General features: G+C 39.4%; 1 protein-coding gene across 9 annotated transcripts in view; it reads left to right on the plus strand.

Moving 5' to 3' along the window:
- LOC118279419 (plectin) overlaps positions 1-16,689 on the plus strand; it is a 66,596-nt gene extending 49,907 nt beyond the window's left edge. For 2 of the 9 annotated variants that reach the window (XR_007705934.1, XR_007705936.1), the window contains exons 11-21: positions 5,314-5,502; positions 5,632-5,771; positions 5,884-8,008; positions 9,136-9,402; positions 9,688-9,893; positions 11,416-11,479; positions 12,729-13,409; positions 13,629-13,789; positions 14,245-14,392; positions 14,878-15,096; positions 15,257-16,689. Coding sequence is in view for 6 of the 9 variants with exons in the window: in XM_050698321.1 (XP_050554278.1) it covers positions 5,314-5,502; positions 5,632-5,771; positions 5,884-8,008; positions 9,136-9,402; positions 9,688-9,893; positions 11,416-11,479; positions 12,729-13,409; positions 13,629-13,789; positions 14,245-14,392; positions 14,878-15,006; positions 16,389-16,418 (4,140 nt within the window). In the remaining 3 variants the exon portion in view is untranslated. Of the gene's footprint in view, positions 1-5,313; positions 5,503-5,631; positions 5,772-5,883; positions 8,009-9,135; positions 9,403-9,687; positions 9,894-11,415; positions 11,480-12,065; positions 12,685-12,728; positions 13,410-13,628; positions 13,790-14,244; positions 14,393-14,877; positions 15,097-15,256 lie in introns of those variants that run through there. The other 7 variants (XM_050698321.1, XM_035599116.2, XM_035599115.2 and 4 more) reach the window with 5 other exon arrangements.
- The last annotated feature ends 5,423 nt before the right edge of the window (positions 16,690-22,112 follow it).

Here is a 22,112-nt window from a genome sequence, read left to right on the forward strand (position 1 = left end):
GAGATATAACATATTAAATCCAACTATTTATTTTGGAAAATATTATTAGCCCTGAACTCATTTTTTTTAGAACTGAACTGTTTTTTTTGGTTTTAATTTTTTTAAAGGACTTCCCAAACAGGTTCTCAATTCGGCCGGTTTATTTTTTGTATTATGTAGTACAAGCAGCTGATCATTTAGTTATTAAAAGAGGGCAACGTTTAATAGAGTGGATGTCTTGTGGCTGACATAACGATAAAGATGATGATGTAGAGAAAAAATATAAAGAATTTGCGACGGTGATATATTACACATATCTCCTTTCTCTTGAATCACTCTATCTATTATAAAAACCGCATCGAAATCCGTTGCGTAGTTTTAAAGATTTAACCATACAAAGGGACATAGGGACAGAGAAAGCAACTTTGTTTTATACTATATAGTAAAGCAAAGTGATAATAAATCGATAGCTATAAAAACATAACTTCTCAAAGAACAATTTTATTGGTCGAAACTCGAAGCAAAACAACTTGGCCTTGAGCTTCTCAGTGATATTAAATACTAAATACTAAATACTCTTGTAATATAAGCGGAGGACCTCTCTCATTACTGACGAAATAATTTCGATTTTCCTACGAAACGCAAATTACTTTCAATGTGATCGTCACTTGTTTTTATATTGTAATTTTTCTGAGAAAACTGTTTAATAATGTATTTGCACTAATATTATGAAGATTAAGTTTGGAATTGTGCTTAATATATGGATAAATTCATAATGTAGATTGCACAGTTAGCGCGGTGGCTGGGCAACTGGGTTCGATTCCCGCAAGAAAAGGAACATCTCTTTGTGTTATTCACAGATTTTTGTTCCAGGTTTGGGTGTTTAAAATTTAATATTTGTAAACGCTCTCACGACATGCGAGAATGTCCTAAAAGAGGACAATGTTTAAAACTTATAATATCATTTGATTAGAAGGTTTCCTTATGATATTTTCCTTTACCGTTCGGAAAATCTAATTCTAGGATGACTAATACTAACCTACCGGGGCTGTGGTTCGTATCAGTAGTAGGGATGGGGTAGTTTTTAGTCAGTACAAGACTGACAATCCCTCTGCCTCACCCCAGAAAGAATCATTTCAAGCCCCTCTGCCAAACACCCTCAACTTCATTCAGAAAAAAGAGCTACTAATACTGAATGAAAATCCACTTCAAATAACTTCACGACTGAGCAAGAGTATGGTAATAAAATGGAAATATTTAGTGCCCAGTTTCGTGATGGGTTTATCCGAATACATTATGAAGGCGTTAACAGACTCATTAACTTTATGACCCGTCAATTATGTGTTGGACGTGAAGATTAGTAAAGCCGTAGTTTTGCTTGTAAACAATGTAACCAAGAATTGTATTGTGAATCTGATTGAAAAAGAGTAACGTATAGAGTTTCTTAGTCGTTCTTCTCCAAAAGAATCTACACTTTGGAACGAGCAAATAGCTTCACTAGATGACTGACAGACAGACATTTTGTTTATTTTATTAATATGGTATAGGTACAACGCAGCTCCGGATTGGGCATCAGCCCTACTGGGCATCAATTCCAAACCACCTACCAGACATAAATATACCAATGTGTGTATAATGTGTTATATCTATAATACCTTTTTTATAGAATCACATTATCATTCTCATCTATTCTCATGTAATACAGGGCGTGACTATTATATTTGTTGTACACCGAACATCATCTAGGCTCCGTTCTTTAACTGAGATTATTAGAAAACAATAATCCTTGATGTATGAAAGATGTGAAAGATTATTCACCAAATGTCATTGAACTCCAAGCAATAAACCCCTAGAACACACATCGGGCCACCTAGTACCGCGTTGTCAAGAAAATTCACTCACAAATCTTTCACAGAGATCCAATATTCGTGTGCAAAGATCTCGTCAAACAGTTATGTTCTATCGTAAATCAAGGCGAGCAAACTTGAGTGGCGCCCGTCCGTCTAGACCCAGCGTTGAGTAACATGTCTAAGCGTCTCTGACATGATTCCAAATTGAAATAGAGAGAGATAATCTTAGAATTTTATGATACTTGCTTTGCCCGATTGAAATACTGAGTGCTTAGTACGAGGTTGTTTTATGACGTTTATGACGTTGCGCGCTCTGATTAGCTGCTATAAGTTAATCAACTAATCAGAGCTTAGCGCGGTAACATTTCGATTGCGTTGACGTAAAAATAACTCAGAAATGATGGTGTATGCTGATTATGGTAATTTTGTCTTTTTTCGGATCTTAATTTGAACTAGGAACACTGATCTCTATCTAGTTTTCATCTTCTATCCTTTTCATATTACAAAGATAAATAAATATTTTTAAGACTGAATTTAAACTTTAAAACCACGTACTAAAGAACAGATTTAATAAAACACCGTCACACTAAAGCCACGCTGCATAAAATGGTAACTTGATGTTTACAATCTCTGGTAACATAAAGTCTAATGAAATCTGACGTTGGTTTTATTCGCTCGTTTCCAACTATTCTAAGAACTGTTATAATATGAAACTAGATTTGTCCTGAATCAGGAATCCGAAGAGTTTTCTCTGAAATGATCGTTATACAAGTTTCAGATTTCAAGCAGATTTGTATTCTCAAGCGAATTTATGTCAATTATTAATCCTTTGATACGTTTGAAACGGACAAATAGAAATGTCTATCTTTCCATCCGTCGTTCATCTGTCAGTAAAAATAGATGAAACCAATCTCAATCCAATAAAATCTCAATAATTATTCAATGTCAAAACTATACAACCCTAATTGTAGCTGTTAAAATAGCATTCAGAGTACGGAATATAAAGCCATACTCAAAACCATTTAGTTCATTCAATATCTACGCAATACGGATGCAATGAGTGCTAATGTTGCAACTCAAAACTGCGAAGTTTTACAATGAGTGCTAGTGTTCAAATGCGAAGTTTTAAAATATCAATCGATTGGATTTGGATTCAAAAGTCGTCCCGGAGACGACATGGCGTGGTGACAAATGTAGGTATACAAAAGCAGCTACAAAATTATTTCCAGTCAATTTGTAATTTCACAAAACTTGCTACAACATCCACATATATAGAGTAATTGTATTTCATTTCCATTGTATTGTTACTAAAAATATTATGTATGTACAATGTACATAAGGTCACATCGAAAATAGTAGATCGGCGACCGATATTCCGGTCAGACGGTACTATCAGTTGTATAGAATCGGTAATCGGACGGATTGAATTGGAATCGGCTCTCCACTTAGCTGCCGATATTGATCTGACTGGAACGTTTTCTGATCAATTTTAAAGGATTGCTTTCGATATTGTATTCTGATCAGACCGATAGCATGATAGAACTTGATAGATTTTCTGTCGTTGCCCGTTTTGAGGGCATTCAACTCGATTCGTAGCTGACTTAGTGCTCTTTTTGGAATCTTGTTGGATATTTTTAAGATTAGTATGTTTGTCTGAGGATTTAGACTTGAATTTCCAATGTTAATGATTGTTTCACATCATTTATCTCGTTTATTATTTAGTCTCAAAAACATCAGGGATTTACCCCAATGAATTACCTCCTTTCCCTGAACCCCGATTCCCGAACAACCCTTAAATTCCTAACCCCCAAAAAAGCCGGCAATGCCAACGCAACTTGTAACGCCTCTGGTGTTTCAGGTGTCCATGAGCGGCGGCGATTGCTTAACATAAGGTGATCCGTCTACTCGTTTACCGGCTTATACCATAAAAAATCTTTAACATTAATAGTGATGTTAATTATTAATTTTGTATATAGATACTTAAACGTCTGAATAACCAACTACGAAATAACTAAAGGTCTAAAAAGTATAGAACAGCGGCCAGCAATAAAGCACTCGTTCTCCGATATACAATAAAATTGGCGAGCAATAACAAAAAGGTTTTGTTCAATATTTGCCGAGTTAGACCCTTGTTTATTGGTTGTAAAGACGCGACTACTACTTGATGTCGCTCTGACATGGAACTTTGGTGGAATACTGCCAAATACTTCGAGCTATGGGAAGTTTAACTATAAATCTATGTGCTAGACTTTCCACCAACTCAGGCCTTTTATTTACTGATGACTGAGGGGAACCTTCAAAGGGTTTTTTGGGGATAAAAGACTAGGGAGTGTGGGATTTTTACCTCACTAAAACCACCCCGGTGCTACCGTGCACCTGTAAGCGGCACCGGGTCCTCTAAGTAGACTTGCTCCGGAGCTCCCATGGTGCAATGCCTGTTACGGCACCCTTGAGACTCGCTATGCAAGTTGCACGGCATCTAACTTTGGCCTATTCTCCACTTGACGAATGCATGCAACCTTCAAATGACAAAAGACGGCACTAATATATTAAAGTTAAAATTACAACCGGTGAAAAGATAGTGTCACATATAATGTTGTAATATTGCTCCTCTGCATACCCCTTCGCGAATGAAGACGTGTTACAATGAGATTTAGTTAAGACTGTGTCGACCCGAAATCTAATTATTAAGGAAAGATTAAGATCCCTTCATATTTGGCATTAAATTTTAATAATGTAACGTTACTCCGTACAGTAATGTAATCTGCCCAATTAAATTAATTAGTACATTCCGAATGTCGTGTGATTTCATATTCGGCTAATTGATATTCGTAATTAGACTACAACTAATTACCACATTTCGGTTCAGTTCAATGGAGATTACCGTAATTTCGGTAATAGATTTGACTGATTCTAGTTTTAATGCTAAACCTGACGATAATTTGCAATTTGGTTCGTTGTAATTAACGATGTCATTTTATGGATAACATTTTTAGTTCACTAATTGCAAATTGGTCTCTGAATTAATTCCTGGATAAAGTATCGTTAAGTTTATCAGTTTTCGAAATTTTTAAAATAACTTTATCCTAAACTACTCGCAAATGCGAGTATAATCGTCGGTAATATATATAATACCCAAAAATATTGCCTTCGTCTTTAAAATGAAGTTGTGGATTACACACCCAAAAGTATTTTTTTTTTTTTGTTCGTATTGCTTACTATCAGGATAACCTGATGGTAAGAACCTAAGCGTAGTTGGGGAATCGGAAATTGGGAAGAGGGGTAATTGAACCTCCGGTAACCTCAGCCACACAACTAAACACAACGCAAGCGTTCTTACACGTCGGTTTTCGGTGTTATCAGTTCGGCCCATTCGTGCCGAAGCACGGCTCTCCTACACTTAACATTCACAATGAATATTCTGAAAGATTATACAAACAAAAAGAAAAAAGCAAAGTCCATTCAAAATAATTTTCTTTTCCAGGCTCTAGTAACTCGTATCCAGAAAGAACGTGATGCAGCACTAGCAGAGGCTGCAAGCTGCCGCGAGAGAGCTGAAGCTGCAGCGGCTGCAGCCAACAGAGCAGCCAGGGACCGTGACAGCGCCACCACCGAGCTGGACGTCCTTAGAGAACGATGGGAGAAGGCACACCAGCAGCACCAGAAACTCACGGTGAGTTCTTTAGTTTGTGAATAGGTGTAATGGACTGTGGTCAATCAATAATATACTAGTACAGTTATATCTAGGCAGTCAATGAAAGTAACTATTGTCCTAATGAGACTTCGTTTGATTTATTCACAGATGGAACGAGACGATGCCCTAACAGAGCTGGAAATATTGAAAGAAAAGCTAGACAAAGCCCTCTACTCCACACAAAAAACGATCGAAGAAAAGGAAACCGCCCACAAAGAATACGAGAAAATGCTTGAGAAGTATGACAGGTACCTTTGGATTTACATGTCGTCTTGTGTTGGTGGCGATGTTCGTCTTAGTGTGTGTTACATTATAAGTGCATCCGAATGACACAAAACCGAGTATCTGTTATTGTTTCAGGTCCCAAAATGAAATCTACCGACTTCAGAACAAGATAGATATACTCGAAGCAGACAAAGATCGACTTGAAATGGAGTTCGAAAAGCATGCGCATATTGCGACGAAAGCAAGAGAAGAACAACGCAAGACACAAGATGAACTCGCTAGATTACAAGAAATGTACGATAGGGCGTCTCTTCAACTTGGTAGGACTAAAGAACAGGAAGAAAAAGCCAAGGAAGACATGGATAGGTTAAGTGTCGACATTGAAATGGTACGAGATCGTTACGAAAAGAGCCAGATCGAGCTTAGAAGGTATCAGGCCGAGAAGGAGAAGTTAGTCGCAGACAACGAACGGCTTCAATTCGAATATGACAGAGCAATGACACAGTGTGGCAAGGCGCAGGCTTCTAACGAAAAAACACAGGAAGAAATGGCTAGAGTGCAAGTAGAACTTGAGAAAATGTATGACAAGCATGACAAAGTAGCGGCTGAACTGAGGAGAGTTCAAGCCGAACTGGATAAGGTGAAGCAAGATGCGAGCGGGGCCAGAGAAGAAGCTGAGAGATACGCGGCACGATATGGGAAGTACCACGACACTAAGGAAGAACACGAGAGGACTAAGTTGGAGGTGGAACGACTGCGTGCGCGGTTAGAGAAGACCACAATAGACCTGGAGCGAGCGCGCAAGGCTGAGGAGGAAGCATCCCGTCTACGTTCGGAGCTCGAACGCCACGAAGCCGTCCGAGGTAAATACCAATTCGAACAGGACAAATGGACTAATGAACTAAACAGAGTGCAGGCGGAACTCGACAAGCAACACGAGCGCTACGAGGCAGCACAGGCAGATATTCAGCGCCTGCAGGCTGAGAAGGAGCAGGCAGAGACGAAACTACACGAGATGAACATACAGCTAGAGCTATCCAAGAGCGAAGTGACCAAGTTGAACGCGGCATTAGAAAAGCAACGAACAGAACTAGAACGTGCTCATATTGAGTGCGAGAAATTCAGGGATCGGTGTGAAAAACTTAAACTGCGATCAGAACAGCTGGACAAAGATAACGAACGGCTTAAAGGAGAACTGCAACAGATTGAAAGGATGAAACTGCAAGCGGTTGCAGGAGACAAAGCGAGGACCGAAGACAGGCTTGAAATCGAGCGTCTTCGTGACAAGCTTGAAAAGGCAATACAAGCAAGAGATTCTACCGAAATGGAAGCTGGCCGCTTAGCGAAGGAACTAGAGAAATCTCAGATGCATCTTTCGAAGTACCAGGAGACCAACGAGTCGACGCGTGTCGAATACGAAAGGATGACGAATGAACTTGGTAGAATGCACGAACGTCTCGAGCGTACCATCTTAGAGATGAGACATGTAGAACAGGAGAGAGATGCATTGTTACAAGAGATACATAATATGAGATTCAACGTAGACCAACAACAGAGAACGCTGGATCACCGCACACAGGAAACTTTAGTAAAACTACAGCAAGAACTCGCTCAATCTGTTCGCGACAGAGAGAAGATGGCTTCTATATTAGAACAGAGAGACAAACAGGCAGATGCTATAGAAAAACAGATAGTAAAACTAGAAGCCGATACAAAACAGCTTACAATCGAGCGCGACCAATTAGTAGCACAGCTAGAAAAATCTCAAGACATGCTTGTGAACTTCCAACGAGAATTGAACGCATCGGAGGCCGAGTTACAGAAGCAACGCGAGGAAGTGCGTAAAGTTAAAGAAGAACAACGAAAGATGGCACAGGACTCTGGTGGCGCCAAGAGCGTGATTGAAAGTCGCGACAGAGAGATCGCTAAGCTGCAGCAGCAGGTGCAAGCTGTGTCTAAAGAAAAAGAGACGATCAGACAGAGAGCTGAAAAGGCCGAGAAAGAAGCGCAGAAGGTCGGAGAGATTGAGAAATGGCGCGCCGCTGTGGAGCAGGAGAAGGCGAAGACGGCTGCAGCGGAGCGCGCGCTGGCGGAGTGCCAGTCGCGGCTGCAGCACTTGGAGAAGCAGGTGCAGGCGGGCGCTCGCGGCGGGGCCGACGCACTGGCCGCCGCGCAGGCCGACGCCCGCGCGCACCAGGTCGAGCGCGAGCGCTGCCAGGCGCAGCTCGAGATGCTCGTCCAAGAATTGGAGAAGAGCCAGGTCAGTTGGAGGATCGCCCGGCGACAAGCCCACGCCGCAACCACCCGTTCAATCGAGTTTCATTTCCAAACACTTGTTTCTTTTACTTTGTCTATGGTGTTGCATCCAATTATCTCAACCAGTTTTGTCAACCTACACTAACCTGGGATTACTTGAAAAAAGTAAGAACTATTGCTCCAAATTGTTGTGCGAGCATTGTGATACTAATATTATTATTAGACGACTCAAAATCTGATGAACGAGTCAAATATAAACTTCAGATCAAAGAAAAATATGTAAACACTAGAGCTCCACTCTTTACGACAAGCAGTTAAACAGATATTAACGAGATATACACTACCATAGTAAAAGATATGTGTTTACTAAACTACTCGCAGGACTTCAAGTTATCTTGCATGATCTGGTTGGGAGAATTGGATGATTTGGATTCTAAATGTTGGCATGACTCACAAACTCAATTGAACCGCAGCGAGTGTACGTTGTCTGCTTAATCATTGCACCGGTGTAACGAGTAGATTGTTTTATTTGGATGTTCATATTTTGGTTTGATCATCGCCGGTCGTCATGTCGTTGTATAGTGTAGCATGTCACCCACGGCCCGCTGGGCATCCTCCAACCCCTCATTGTTCGTATTTATTTTATTAGTTTCATCATCAGTGTTACGCGACGGATTGTCATGGAATGTGTTTGTGTCGGAGACGAGCAAATTGTTGCACCATACATTTCCAAGTCACAGTGCACCGAATGCAACCCTACCCGGTCGATGGTGGCAGTAAATGTCCGGTGCAAGAACATTGCAATGAACGCTTCTTGTCAATGGATATGTTAATTTTATTCGTGTTTTTTCAGCCGTTCGCTATTGTACTGTGTATATTTGCAATATTTTTATCATTGTTCGATCATCTCAATAAATATATTTTGGGAGGAGATTTGTCGTAAATTATTTGGCTGCGACTGAAATATATTTTGCAGAGTTATTTGTAAAATAAAGTTTCGCTTGTTGAATTGAATTTTGCGATATTCGTATATCTAGCTTTGTTAAGCTTTGTGTAAGAGTGTATGAAGCTATACGTGCAGCCACTACACTACTGTTGTGTTCGTTAACATTTATTATTTTCCGGTGACAGCTCGATCTACGAGAAGCGACGAAGAAGCTTCAAGCTGCGGGCGCGCAAAACGCCAAAGCTGGGGAAGACACAGCCCAAGCTAAGAAGCAACTGCAAGAGGAATTTAAAAAGTTGGACGACGCGAGGAGACAGTTCGAGGAGCAGAGGAGGATGGTGGAGAACAAACGGAAAGACGTGGAGGAGAAGGAGAAAGCGTTGGCGGAGTTAGATCGACAGCTGAAGAAGAGAAAAGAGCAAATGGACCAAATGGAAGCATCTTTGAGGAAGGTGAGTGATATGTAACAAACCTAAGCAGTTAACTTTTCCGGAGCTACGGACTACCTAGCTGGTTTACCGGGGCTCCGGCTCGAAAAGCAGGAGTAGGAACGGGGTGGTTTTTAGTCAGTAAGAGTCTGAGACTCCCTCTCGCCTCGCCCAAGGTAGAAGAAATCATTTGATGAGTTCCCCCTTAAAAAAGCAGTTATGAAATTGTAAACTTTGTAGCCATAATAATATTAAACATCGATGTTAAAGAACGAACATTTGAATCAAACCATTATAAATGTCCTCCAGGCCGGCGGCAGCACAGCGGCGGCATCAGAGCTGAACCGCAAGCTGTCAGAATCGCAGAAGGACGCGGACGGGCTGAAGCAACAGCTGGAGCAGACTAAGGAGGAGGCTGCGCGCCTCACGGCGGAGACCGAGCGCCTGCTGCAACTCGTGCAGATGTCGCAGGAGGAACAGGCGCAGAAAGAGAAGCAGATCATCGAACTGCAACAGTCAGTATATCTACATAATACAATGTACACACACTTTTCACCATTTGTGTTATAAGTCCCATGTAATAGGGGGTGAGCCTATTGTCATACCGGACACGTTTACACTTTACAGACTCCGTGCTACTACCGAGAAATTTTTCGATAATACGAAAAAAGACCAGTATTACTTTTCCCGATCCGGGAATCGAGCCCCAGACCCCTTGTTCGGCAGTTGCACTTGCGAACACTCGATCAACGAGGCAGTCAATACGCAGACATACTTATTACCTCTTTCTTTTTAGTACATACTAGCTTTTGCCCGCGGCTTCGCTCGCGTTAAGAAGTATTATTATTAATTAGGTATGGTTTTTGCGGCTTTACTTTTGTTTAGCGTGTGTAAAAAAGTGAATCCAATTCAAACTAATAGTTTCGATCATTAGCGCATTCATATCAAGTAACAACCTCTTTAGATTTATAATACCTATTAAGTAAAGATATATATTTATGTCCTGTCGATTTGTCAGACAGATAAGGAAAAATATTTGATTTGGATAAAGTAGGAAATAATGTTTCTAATGCAATTTTGTTACGTCTCGCGGCCTTGCTTGGGGTTTTTGCTGGTATTTCCCAAAGGCTTAAATTATTTTGTCAAATCATTTGTAAACATTATTTTGTTCGTTCCATTACGTACTGATAGGTTCAAACTAATACATTTTACATCCTATCATTATTTTATCACCCGTGGGGGTTGAATGGGGGTTGAATTAATCAAAATCGTATTTAAGCGAACGTCATCATAAAATTCTGATTCGTCATCAGGACTTCTTCATAAAATCTAAGAAGATGTATACAAACTTTCATCCCCTATTTTATCCCCTTAGGGATGAAATTTATCAAAATCCTTTCTTAAGGGTTGCCTACGCCATAGTAGCTTTATGCATGCAAAGTCTCAGTCCGATTGGTTTAAAATTGACAAAGTTTCATACAAACTTTCATCCCCTATTTTATCCCCTTGGGGGTAGAATTGATCAAAATCCTTTCTTAGCGGATGCCTACGTCATAACATCTACCTGCATGCCAAATTTCAGCCCGATCCGTCCAGTGGTTTCAGCTGTGCGTTGATAGATCACTATGTCAGTCAGTCAGTCACCTTTGAGTTTTATATATTTAGATGTACACGATGAGTATAGCTGTGTGTAGCCAACACACGGCTATCAATGTGATAGAAAGAAGTCTAAAATGTTAATAATGTCATTAGAACTTAAAACAGGATATTTACCATGTTTATTAGTTTTTTGTGAGTTTCCGATATTTCGGCACTGTTGCAACCGCCATCACAGATGAAGTGAGTGAAAGAGTATCAGTAAATATCCCGTTTTTGGTTCTAATGATATTGCTGATAAATGATATTTATTTTTGCAAATAGGTTACAATGTAACTCTTTTACACGTCAATCTCTTAAATAACTAGATGAGACCGAATAACTAGAATACTAGTGACCATGTCAGTTTAAAAATTTAAAATGTTAATAATTTGTTCACAGATCTGTTAGAAATCTTCAAGCCAAACTGAAAAGTCAGCAGCAAGCACAAGCACAAAGAGAAGAGGTATGTTTCACTTCTTATATTAAAACTACATCTTATAACATAGATAAACCATGTTTAGTCAAATGAGACAATACTTATGAAGCAACCCAAGAAAGTAATAAAAAGTTGGTTTTTTTAATGAAAAGTGATAAAGATCAAGTCAAGATTTTTTTGCTATCAAATGAAAATACTCTTTCGAAGCATGGTTAGCATGTGATGTGACTAATGAAGATTTAGTAACTAAACTTTAATGAACTAAATTGATTGTAGCTGCTGAAGTATTGAGAGAATTATGAAACAAACTTTATGAACTATATTAATTAAAAATCACGGTTTACTCACGTATATTATTGGAAAAAAGCTCTACTAGTTTCGAGTCACAGAAGGACTCTTCATTATGAGCAGCGCGTGCAGACGCGGCGATGATCGCGACGTGATTTTTTAGTTAATTTAGTATGTCTCACGATAGTCTTAATAAAATATCTTTAAAGCATTGACCCTCTAACAACTGTTTTGCTTTCCATAGTCCGTCTGGTACTCCATCAGCTACAATCTGGTTGTGACTACAGCATGTACTAACCAAACTAACATTTTCTGTTCCACGCAGGCCGGACCCGCTGGCTTCCTCAAAAGCTTTTTCTAAGTTAGTCCTGCACACCAAGACTGTCGTTCATTTATTTGCTCTTTTCTTTGAACATTTTTCTTTATCTGTCGTTCTAATGTCGCCGACGCAAGCGACTTCCATTCCACGTGTTTCGGTAACGATATCACTCGTAAGCTTTACAAACGCAATTTCGTACTAAGTAATGTTATCGAATCTTATACTATAACAAAGTGTTCAGATAATAATATTGATCTGTTGTTGAACTCCGGTCGTACGAGTCTCCTCGCTCGTACATTGTAACTGCACACAGTAACGATAATTATTAGTTTAGCGATAATTTAAGTGATGTTTAAAACAAATAAATAATCGTGGTGTTCAGCGGGCATTATTTTTTAAGTAATCAATACAATATTGTAAAACTGTTAAGTGAACATGTATCTAGATAGATCGTGTAAGTTGTCCACTTGTCGATGTTACCCAGCTTTCAATCTTGTTATGCGAACTATCAACTAACTATAATAAAACAAACTCTTTGTTGACCTTTCTCGAGTTATTTTTGAGTTTATATTGTTGATGAGAATTTTGTTGTTGAAGTAAAACTTATTCGTTTTTATTGATTTTATTTTGTTTGTTATTTTATTTTCATCTTCCGACCCCACACGGTAGGAACTGACGCGCGCGCGACAGAGCGAGCTAGCAGCCATGAGAGAGCTGGAGAGCACTCTCACACAGAAAGACGTGCTCACAGCTAAGTTGGAAGAGAGCAAAATGAAAGTGATAGACTTAGAGATAGAGCTGAACGAATCATCGCTTATATTATCAGAAGTACTCAAAATGCCAGACGGGCCAGATATGAATAACATTAAACGAAGTAAAAGCTTTTTCGAGTTGCAAAAGAGTGGTAAGGTAGTAGGTAGGCTAGACAAAGGTAGACTGAGCAGGAGCGACAACGAGCTAGACATGATGCACTGTAGAGACAAGAAGAGAGAGACACCGAACATTAGTAAATTGTCGAGGAAAATATCGGAGTTGACGAAAGAAATGGCAATAAAGAACTCAAAACTAATAGAACAGCAAAGATGTATATCAATACTAGAGGAAGCACTGAGGGAGAATAACAATATAGCCGAGTTTGAACAGTTGCTGGCAGTTGTACGAAGTAAAGATGAGAGGATCAATGAGCTGGAACAGATTGTGAACAAGAACAGCGTGTCGAACCCAAGCGATGGCAAGGACAAGAGAATATTGGAACTAGAGGACGCTTTGAAGGAATCATTCTTGATAGCAGCGGAGAGAGAGAAAATATTCTATGAAGAAGAACAGAGAAGAATTGAAACATTACGGAGGGTAAGATTATGTTTTTAAATTAATTTGTATACCTGTAGATACATTATTGAAAATCTCCCAAATTCTATTCAAATTCAAATACAAAGAGAAAATCATTACTGTTTTAAATGGTTGTAGAGAATTTCTATTGGTAAAATTATTTAATAATATAAAGAAACAAACAAAGAAATCATTATAATATTCTAAGTATTCTAACTCTTAATCTCTATGTTTTTGTAGATGGGTAAGATGGAGCAACGAATCCGTTCCCTGCAGAACGCTTCAGCGATGAATTGCGAGACATGTTCCTCAGTGCTAAAGCGCTTGAAGCGGCTGGAAGACTCACTGCAACACTGTCAGACCAACAGGGAACATGTACTGCGGCAATTGTCTCACGTCGTGTAAGTAATAAATATTTACTTTAATAAAAGTTGTTCTAAAACTATCTGTGACGGTTTTAATGGTAGGTAGTGTTGTGAAAAAATTGTACCCTGAACCAGATTCAATTTGAGAACATAAAGACGTTAAATACTATACACATTGACTGTAGATACAAACTCATACGTACTGCATAACGTGGTTCACATGTCATATCTACTACTTTTCGAGGGATAATATTCTACTAGTAGAGTTTTTAATAAAGTTTTATCATATAGACATGTTCATCGTGGTGTCTATATACTCCAAAACCGTGTGTTGTCAAATTTCCACGATATTAATTTCTTACCACACTTAGAAAAAAGATATAAAGGACTTACACTATGCCGAAATTAAAAAAAATACCTAGAAGTTGAATTCCATTAAACATTCTTAGTTCCAAAACAACATTTTCACCAGAATATTTTCTCCTTTCCAGCCAAGACGTGCTAGAAGGTTTAATCAGCGAGAAAGATTCTCTAATAGCCGAACTGGAGGTAAAGGGAGTACTCGACGAGAGTGAGACCGCACGATGTGACACGCTTAAGACAGAGCGAGATAGACTGCTCAATAGGCTTAAGACGGAGGTAAATAATTTGATTATTCTCAATTTATGTAATAAGATTGTGGTATTCTTAGAACTTTTATCTCTATCAAGTTTTAACTGTACTATTGTTGGATAAAGGGTACTTTTCTTTCCAAAGTTTCTTATTTACTTCTTGGTTTTAACTTAGAAAGAAGACGTTTTTAACATTGCCCCACACTAGATTTTTCAAACATACAAGTTCACATGCACATGGGTGTCAAACCCAGACCCGAAATAACAATTTGTGTATCACACAAAGGAAAGGAAGAATCGAACCCGCTTCACTTGCACGGCAGCCAGTTGCCTAGCCACCGAACCAACCATGCAGTCTAATACACTGATAGTCTTCTGTTGATTTGAAATTTCTTGTTTACTTGTATAGACCTGTTGTTTTGTATAGTTCTTCAGATCACAACCGAAGAAATAAAAACACAATTATAGAAACTACGGTCACTCCCTTCTTAACCAAAATCCCCATAATTTCAGAACGAGCGAATACTGGAATTGGAGCAGTGGACGGAGCCAGTGTCAGCAGCGCCCGAGGGCTCCCTGCCGGTAGACCTGACCCTGACGGACGAGCTGCTGCAAGCCTGTGACGACAATGTAATTGTTTGGGTATAGTCTACATCTATTGAGAATGCGGGTGGTACGCATGGAGTGACGCCGGTTAACTTATGGTTTCGACTTCACCTTGGTTAGTATGCTAGCTAGGATCAATCTTCCGGAGCTGCGGACAACCTAGCGGGTTTACCGGGGCTCCGGCTCGACAAGCAGGAGTAGGAACGGGGTGGTTTTTAGTCAGTAAGAGTCTGACACTCCTCTCGCATTGCCCTGGCGAGAGAAGTCATTGGATGAAAAAAAAAAAAGCTAGGATCAATCTTGGTAGACTGTCCTGTCTTCATACTTCTTCTTTCTTCTCCTGTGTAAGTAGCACTCTTATATCCTCTATATTGTTACCTTTATCAGTTTTGTGCTGTTCTTCTACGTCTTTCTAGAGTTTTATATCTAGTCTTGTAAGTTCAGTCTCCAAAATTGATCTAGCTTCAAGCTTAACTATACTTCTTCCAATAATTGTTTAACGTTTTCAAGATTTCACTTTACAAACGCTTCGAATATTTCTGCTTGGAGTTCCTATTAAACTCAGGTGTGAAAAACGCTTAAAGACTAATATAAAATGCCCACCAAAAATGGTGACCACACGCAGCTAAAATCCGTTTTTACAAAACAAAACTTCGAATTTCGCAGAGCCAAAAATTTGAGAAACAACTAATTGGAATTTAAAATTGAGAATTTTAATGAAATATAAAATTTGCTCAATTTATTAAAAAGTTATGCGAGTGTGTTTGCGTGTGTGCTTTAATTAAACAAGTCGTGTTGATAACATGAGAAGGATTGGGAATGATATGACATTGAGCTGGTCAATACTGGAGGTGGTAAAGTGGATAGAAGACATATAAGGACTAGAAACGTATGCAATTACTAGAATGTTAATACAAACTTAGGGAGGAACTGTAAGGTTACTAGATGAACTTAGAGCAGCTATAAAATGCCTAATATTTTAATGTAAGTATGTCGTCTTAGATAAGGAAGTGGTTATAGTCAAATTATACGTTATAAGTTGTGTAATAAGATTTAAAATTGAATGCAGTTACAATTAGCGATGGAAATTAAGAACAGAATGTTGATGCTAATCAGAATGGTATCTTTTTTAAAATAAACTTTGATCTAAGACTATAAAATATGGAACAGTTTGACAAATACCATTTGCAGTGTTAATGGCAAAACATCCAACTTAAAACTTTAAGTTAAAAAATAAACACGATCGATGGATAGATAAAGTAAATGAGTAACTACGAGTGTAAAGGATTCGAAATTCTATGTAAGAGGCAATAGAGTAAAGTTTGCAATGATTAGCATAACATGAACTGTTCTAGTACTTTCCGTAGCTAATTGTAACGTCGAAGGAGCACCAGCTAATGTTTTACTAATGACCACAGGAGGAGGACATCCCAGCAACTGTACTGTAACTCCAAACGCAGCTAAGTCAAAACGTAACTCTGTTTGTGGCCTTAGCCATCATCACCGCACTAGTCACCCATCACTGCTACCTTACCGACTCATTCTCGCTTATCACTCAAGCATCTAATGCCAAATACTTATGATATTTCGACAAAATAACGTAACGCCAGCTTGCAACGACTTCCGTCAAAGAACTAAAACTAAAACCGAATTTTTATACCAAAGAATGTCAATTTTTTATGTAAATAAAGTTTAAGTTTTACTTTTTATTTGTTACTACTTTTTGTTTTATTTTTTGTTTCCTTTTTTTCGTCTTGTTATCTCTTTCTCTCTCTGTCCATAAGTTCCCCCTTTTCGTGCTCTAAAGTAAGAGATTATTTTTTTACCTCATACGAATGAAGGAACCAATTTATTTATATTATCGTCTATGGTACGGCACTTGTTGATGTATACCTACATTAGAGCAATAATTAACCGATATTATAGTTGAACACTCGATGTCTATTTTTAACTTAATACTAGTCAAATCTATCAATGTTCTAATGCTTTAACAAATATATACTTATATTATACGTGTTCATACAACGTGTGGGAAAATGTAGAGTTATGTGTAGGGAGACGGTAATACTTGAGGAGTGTTATATGATTGGATGACTAACAAGTAAAGCGATGGGAAGAATCGGTATTGATGTAAGCTTGATGATAAAGGATTGTTATACTTCTCTTTCGTCCACGTTGTATGAAGACCAAACCGTAGTTATTATAATATTTTCACCTTGAAAAAGGATTTTGGACTATCTATCCCAAATATTTCGGCCTTAGGGATTTGTTTAGTGGAATTATTTAAATTAGTAGACACTGAATTAAGATTAGAAATTGTTTTGCAACATGTTGCTAGCAGACAAACGTTCAATAAATTATTACATATCATGCACAAATTATGGGAAAAATTAATTCAATGCTGACAGTCTGCATATCATTACGATTTAATAAAGTAGCTTCTTACTCATAAATCATAAACCCCTTAGGAGATCGGTGTTCGAGATATTTTTGGTGAGCCAAGAAGCTTATACAATGTCGGAAAGCACTGCCTTACATTCTAAGTAAAATATTAAATATTTTCTGTTAAGCGAAACGCCTCGTTTGCTTAGTGAAAAGAGTCGGCACGACCGCTCTCTTCGACTGATACCGATGGAATGACTAACCGTGGGAAACATTCTACTTTCCGTTACGGCAGCTAACTACCCACGTCACGAGTGATTTTATATTTACGTGTTTTGAGCTTTTTATAAATAAAACATTATACAAAAAACAGTATTGTATTTGTGATAATATAGAACCGGTGTCTACGAAATCCAATTTGTGAAAGATATTTTTAAATTCCACACGTTGTTACTTATCTATATATAATTACAGATATAAAATAATTATTTGTACATCTAGTTAAGTACGTAAGCCATTTAAGCTTATTGCTGTTTTAAGCAATTGTTTTTTAATGATATAAAAATCCCATTTTCATAAATTGGATTGTCGCTCCAGAAATTAAATAAAGAATAAATAATAAAGTAAAATGAATTGAGAAACATCGAATATCGCATATTTTTCTCGATAACTAAACGTTTTATCGTGTATTCCGGGGCATTGGTCGACTGGTTCAGTTAGATCTATCGTTATACGTTATACGTTTGACTCGTCATTGTGTTAGTACTAAGTGCATCAAATGACCTATTTAAATAGTTTGTACTCGTTTATGTCCAATGTCCTTTAGCGTGTAAGTTGATATCCTTCCTTGTTCTATCTCCCACTAATTTATATATGAGATGTTATATTATTTAATCACAAATTATAGAGTGTTGGCAAATTCTATGGCTTTTATACACGGTCGCTGAATGTAGTGTGTATATGTACGGTAGGCGGGATGTATAATGTACGGCGGTGGTGCGGAGCGTCGGCGTTGTTCTTGCGTTTGTTCCGCGGCCCGTGGCGTTGTCGTCGCGGCGTCGTCGGCGTCTCGTTCACTGTCCTCCGACCGTTGGCTCGACGCCCCGCACCCATCCGCGAGTTAACCTTTTGTATCGACTCCAGTGTGTAGTTGAATTGTATGATCAAGTCACAATAATATGGTATTAAAGTAAATGATATTAGTTACTTGTTACTAAATATAATGGTATATAAATAACAGTGGGTCGTATTGTTTCACAAGTTGTATTGACCGAAATTATGCTGAAATTAAAAAAAAATACATGTTCTTTGAAAATATAATATCTTCATATACGGAACGGTATTGTTTGTTTTCTTTGAATACTCCTTTAAACACCCTATAGAAGTAGCCACTATCATCTTCATGAGACCGTGACAGACGGTCCACTCCAGAAAGACTATGGGCTTCCATCGTGTTAGAGATTCAAATGCCAGTCTTCGAGACTGAAGTTATGGTTTATCAGAAGTCAGAGGGCGTTGCCAGATCCACTTACTTCCAGGATTAGGTTCTCGAATTGGATGAAATCTGTACAATGATTGTCTATTAATAAAAGGTAAGTACGATTGATAGGCACTTAAACAATACTGGTTTATCACCTACACTAAGTAAGTATATACTCGGTCCTAGCATCAATGAGGGTATAACTCTTACTCAAATTAGATCAGTTCCTTTACAACTATTTAAAGAATGCGAGCATCAGACCGCAGACATCCGCCAAAGTAAATCTATTTCTAATCTGAAGTCAGAATATCTTCAAAATATTTGAACTTTTGAAGTCAACGCCATCTAGCGGCGAGTAGCTGAAGGTAACATAAAACATTGTAGTTAGGCGGTTTTTCTATTGGACAACAGATGGCGCTAGCAATGAGTTTGTATGTTTGCAAAAGTTTAGCAGCATTGTATCTAGTAAACTTTTGCTTACTTTCATAATGGATGCTGGAGTGCATGGAAGTATACTTACTTGAACCACCTTGATAAGAGAAAAACGAACATATAATATATTAACAGAGGAATATTTAGAAAATTTTGGATCTTGTGACAGTCTTAGTCAAAAAATAACGAAAAAAGTGTAGCCCCCTAGATTTTTGATAAAATAATATTTAGAGGGATAGGGTGGATAAGCAACCGAAAAATAGCTAAATTTTGCAACCCTAGCGAAATAATCCACACCTGTGTCAGACATAACATTATGTACTTATAGATATTTGCTGATCGAGAAATAGAATGGAACTGACCTAGCCAGTACTACAAGAAATATTAAGACTTCCTTAAAAATAAGTAGTAAAATGAAAATATTCCAAACTACAGCTAACATTAGCATACTCCCGCCTAACAACAAGTCGGCCAGCTGTTACGGACCGGAAGTGCGTCGCGCGACCGGAAGCAGGTGCGTGTGAGTTCCGCTCAATACTGCACCGGTGCACATCACAACAAACTTAACACACACACTTAAAATCACCTCTATTACTTAGAGCATAAGATCGATAATCACTTGACAGAACGGTATATAGGATTTCTAAACATACTTATCATTAGATGCACTTGATATCATCTCTATTGTCTTAGGATTAAGGTTGAAAATGGTTTGAGGGAGCGGTATGAGAAGTTGGTAGTCGGTAGGTCAAAGGGATACTCTCACTTGTTTCGTCAATTTTGAAAAATACAAAGTTTTTAATAATAGTTTGGATGTGTGATGTAAAGACAATGTGTGACTATCTTTTAAATTGAAAGAGTTCGATAATAAATGCAATATTGGAGAAAAGCTGCAAGCTTCATTGTGATAACTTTTTTATGTATAAGCCTGTAAACGAGTAGACAGGTAAATGATGGTAAGCAATCGCCGCCTATGGACTTTTGAAACACCAGATGCGTTAAAAGTGCGTCGCTGGCTTTTTGGGGGTTAGGAATTTAATGGTTGTTGGATAATCGGGGATTGGAAATAGTTGTAATTGGGCCTCCGGTAACCTCACTCACACAACAAAACTGTTTACTGTCTGTAAACTGTTTAGGATCTTATAAATGGACCCATTCCAACCCAAGGTCACTCCCACTCACACCATCAATCTGTAAATGTTGGAAAATATTGGCAGACGGATAACCTGATGGTAATCAATCCCCGACGCCCATGGACACCCGAAACACCAGGCGTTACAAGTGCGTTGCTGGTTAGGAGTTGTTGCGGAATCGGGTATTTGGTAGATTAGAAGGGTAATTGGGCCTCCGGTAACCTCACTCACCCAACGAAACACAACACAAGCGTTGTTTCACGTCGGTTCTCAGCTCACTGCGGTCGAGTCGTTCCATTCGCCGAAGTATTGGCTCTCCCACACATTATTGGTTCATCATCATCATCATCATCATCATCAGCCGAGAGACGTCCACTGCTGAACAAAGGCCTCCCCCTTGGTCCTCCACGTAGAACGACAAGCCGCCACCTGCATCCACTGGCTCCCCGCCACTCTGACGATGTCGTCGGTCCACCTAGTGGGAGGTCTGCCCACGCTGCGTCTTCCGGTCCGCGGTCGCCACTCAGTTACCTTCCTGGCCCAGCGGCCATCAGTCCTCCGAGCGACGTGGCCTGCCCATTGCCACTTCAGCCTGCATATTTTGAGAGCTATGTCTGTAACTCTTGTTCTTTGGCGAATTTCCATATTTCGGATTTTGTCGCGCAAAGATACTCCGAGCATAGCTCTCTCCATCGCGCGCTGGGCGACTCTGAGCCTTTCTAAAAGGCCAGCAGTTAGGGACCATGTCTCGGTACCGTACGTCATCACTGGCAACACACACTGGTTGTACATCCTGGTCTTCAGACACTGCGGGATTTTTGACGAGAAGACTTCATGCAACTTCCCAAATGCTGCCCATCCGAGTTGGATTCTTCGAGCGACCTCTTTCTCGAAGTTGGACCTACCTAGCTGGATGATCTGACCCAGGTATGTGTAGTGGTCTACAACTTCGAGTATATCGCTCCCAACGACAACCGGTATAGGTGCAACATGGACATTTGACATGATTTTCGTCTTGTCCATGTTCATTTTAAGGCCCACCTGTTGGGAAACGGTATTGAGGTCGCTGAGCATGGTGTTCAGCTCTTCCAGCGACTCTGCCATTACGACTATGTCATCGGCGAAACGGAGATGAGTGATGTATTCGCCATTAATGTTGATGCCGCGTCCGCTCCAGTCCAAGAGCTTAAAAACGTCCTCCAGTGCGTTCGTGAACAGTTTCGGAGATATAACGTCTCCCTGTCTCACGCCCTTCCGCAGCTGGATTGGCCTCGTAGTCTCTTCCTGGAGTCGGATGCGCATGGTGGCGTTGTTATACAAACACTTCAAAACCTCGATGTATCTATAGTCGATGTGGCACCGCTGGAGAGACTGCAGCACCGCCCAGGTTTCGATTGAATCGAAGGCTTTCTCATAGTCCACAAACGCCAAGCATAGTGGCAAGTTATACTCCTCGGTCTTCTGTATAACCTGCCGCAGCGTATGAATGTGGTCTATGGTACTGAAACCTTTTCGGAATCCGGCTTGTTCGGGAGGCTGGAAGTCATCAAGCCTGCGTTCGAGACGGTTCGTGATGACCCTCGAAAACAGCTTATACACATGGCTCAGAAGTGAGATAGGTCTGTAGTTCTTTAGCAGACAGTTGTCGCCTTTTTTAAAGAACAGAACCACCACACTCCGTTGCCATGCTGCCGGCGTGGTTCCCTCGAGTATGA

The sequence above is a fragment of the Spodoptera frugiperda genome, chromosome 14 (assembly GCF_023101765.2).
Source record: "Spodoptera frugiperda isolate SF20-4 chromosome 14, AGI-APGP_CSIRO_Sfru_2.0, whole genome shotgun sequence".
In the NCBI taxonomy this organism is placed as follows: Eukaryota; Metazoa; Arthropoda; class Insecta; order Lepidoptera; family Noctuidae; genus Spodoptera; species Spodoptera frugiperda.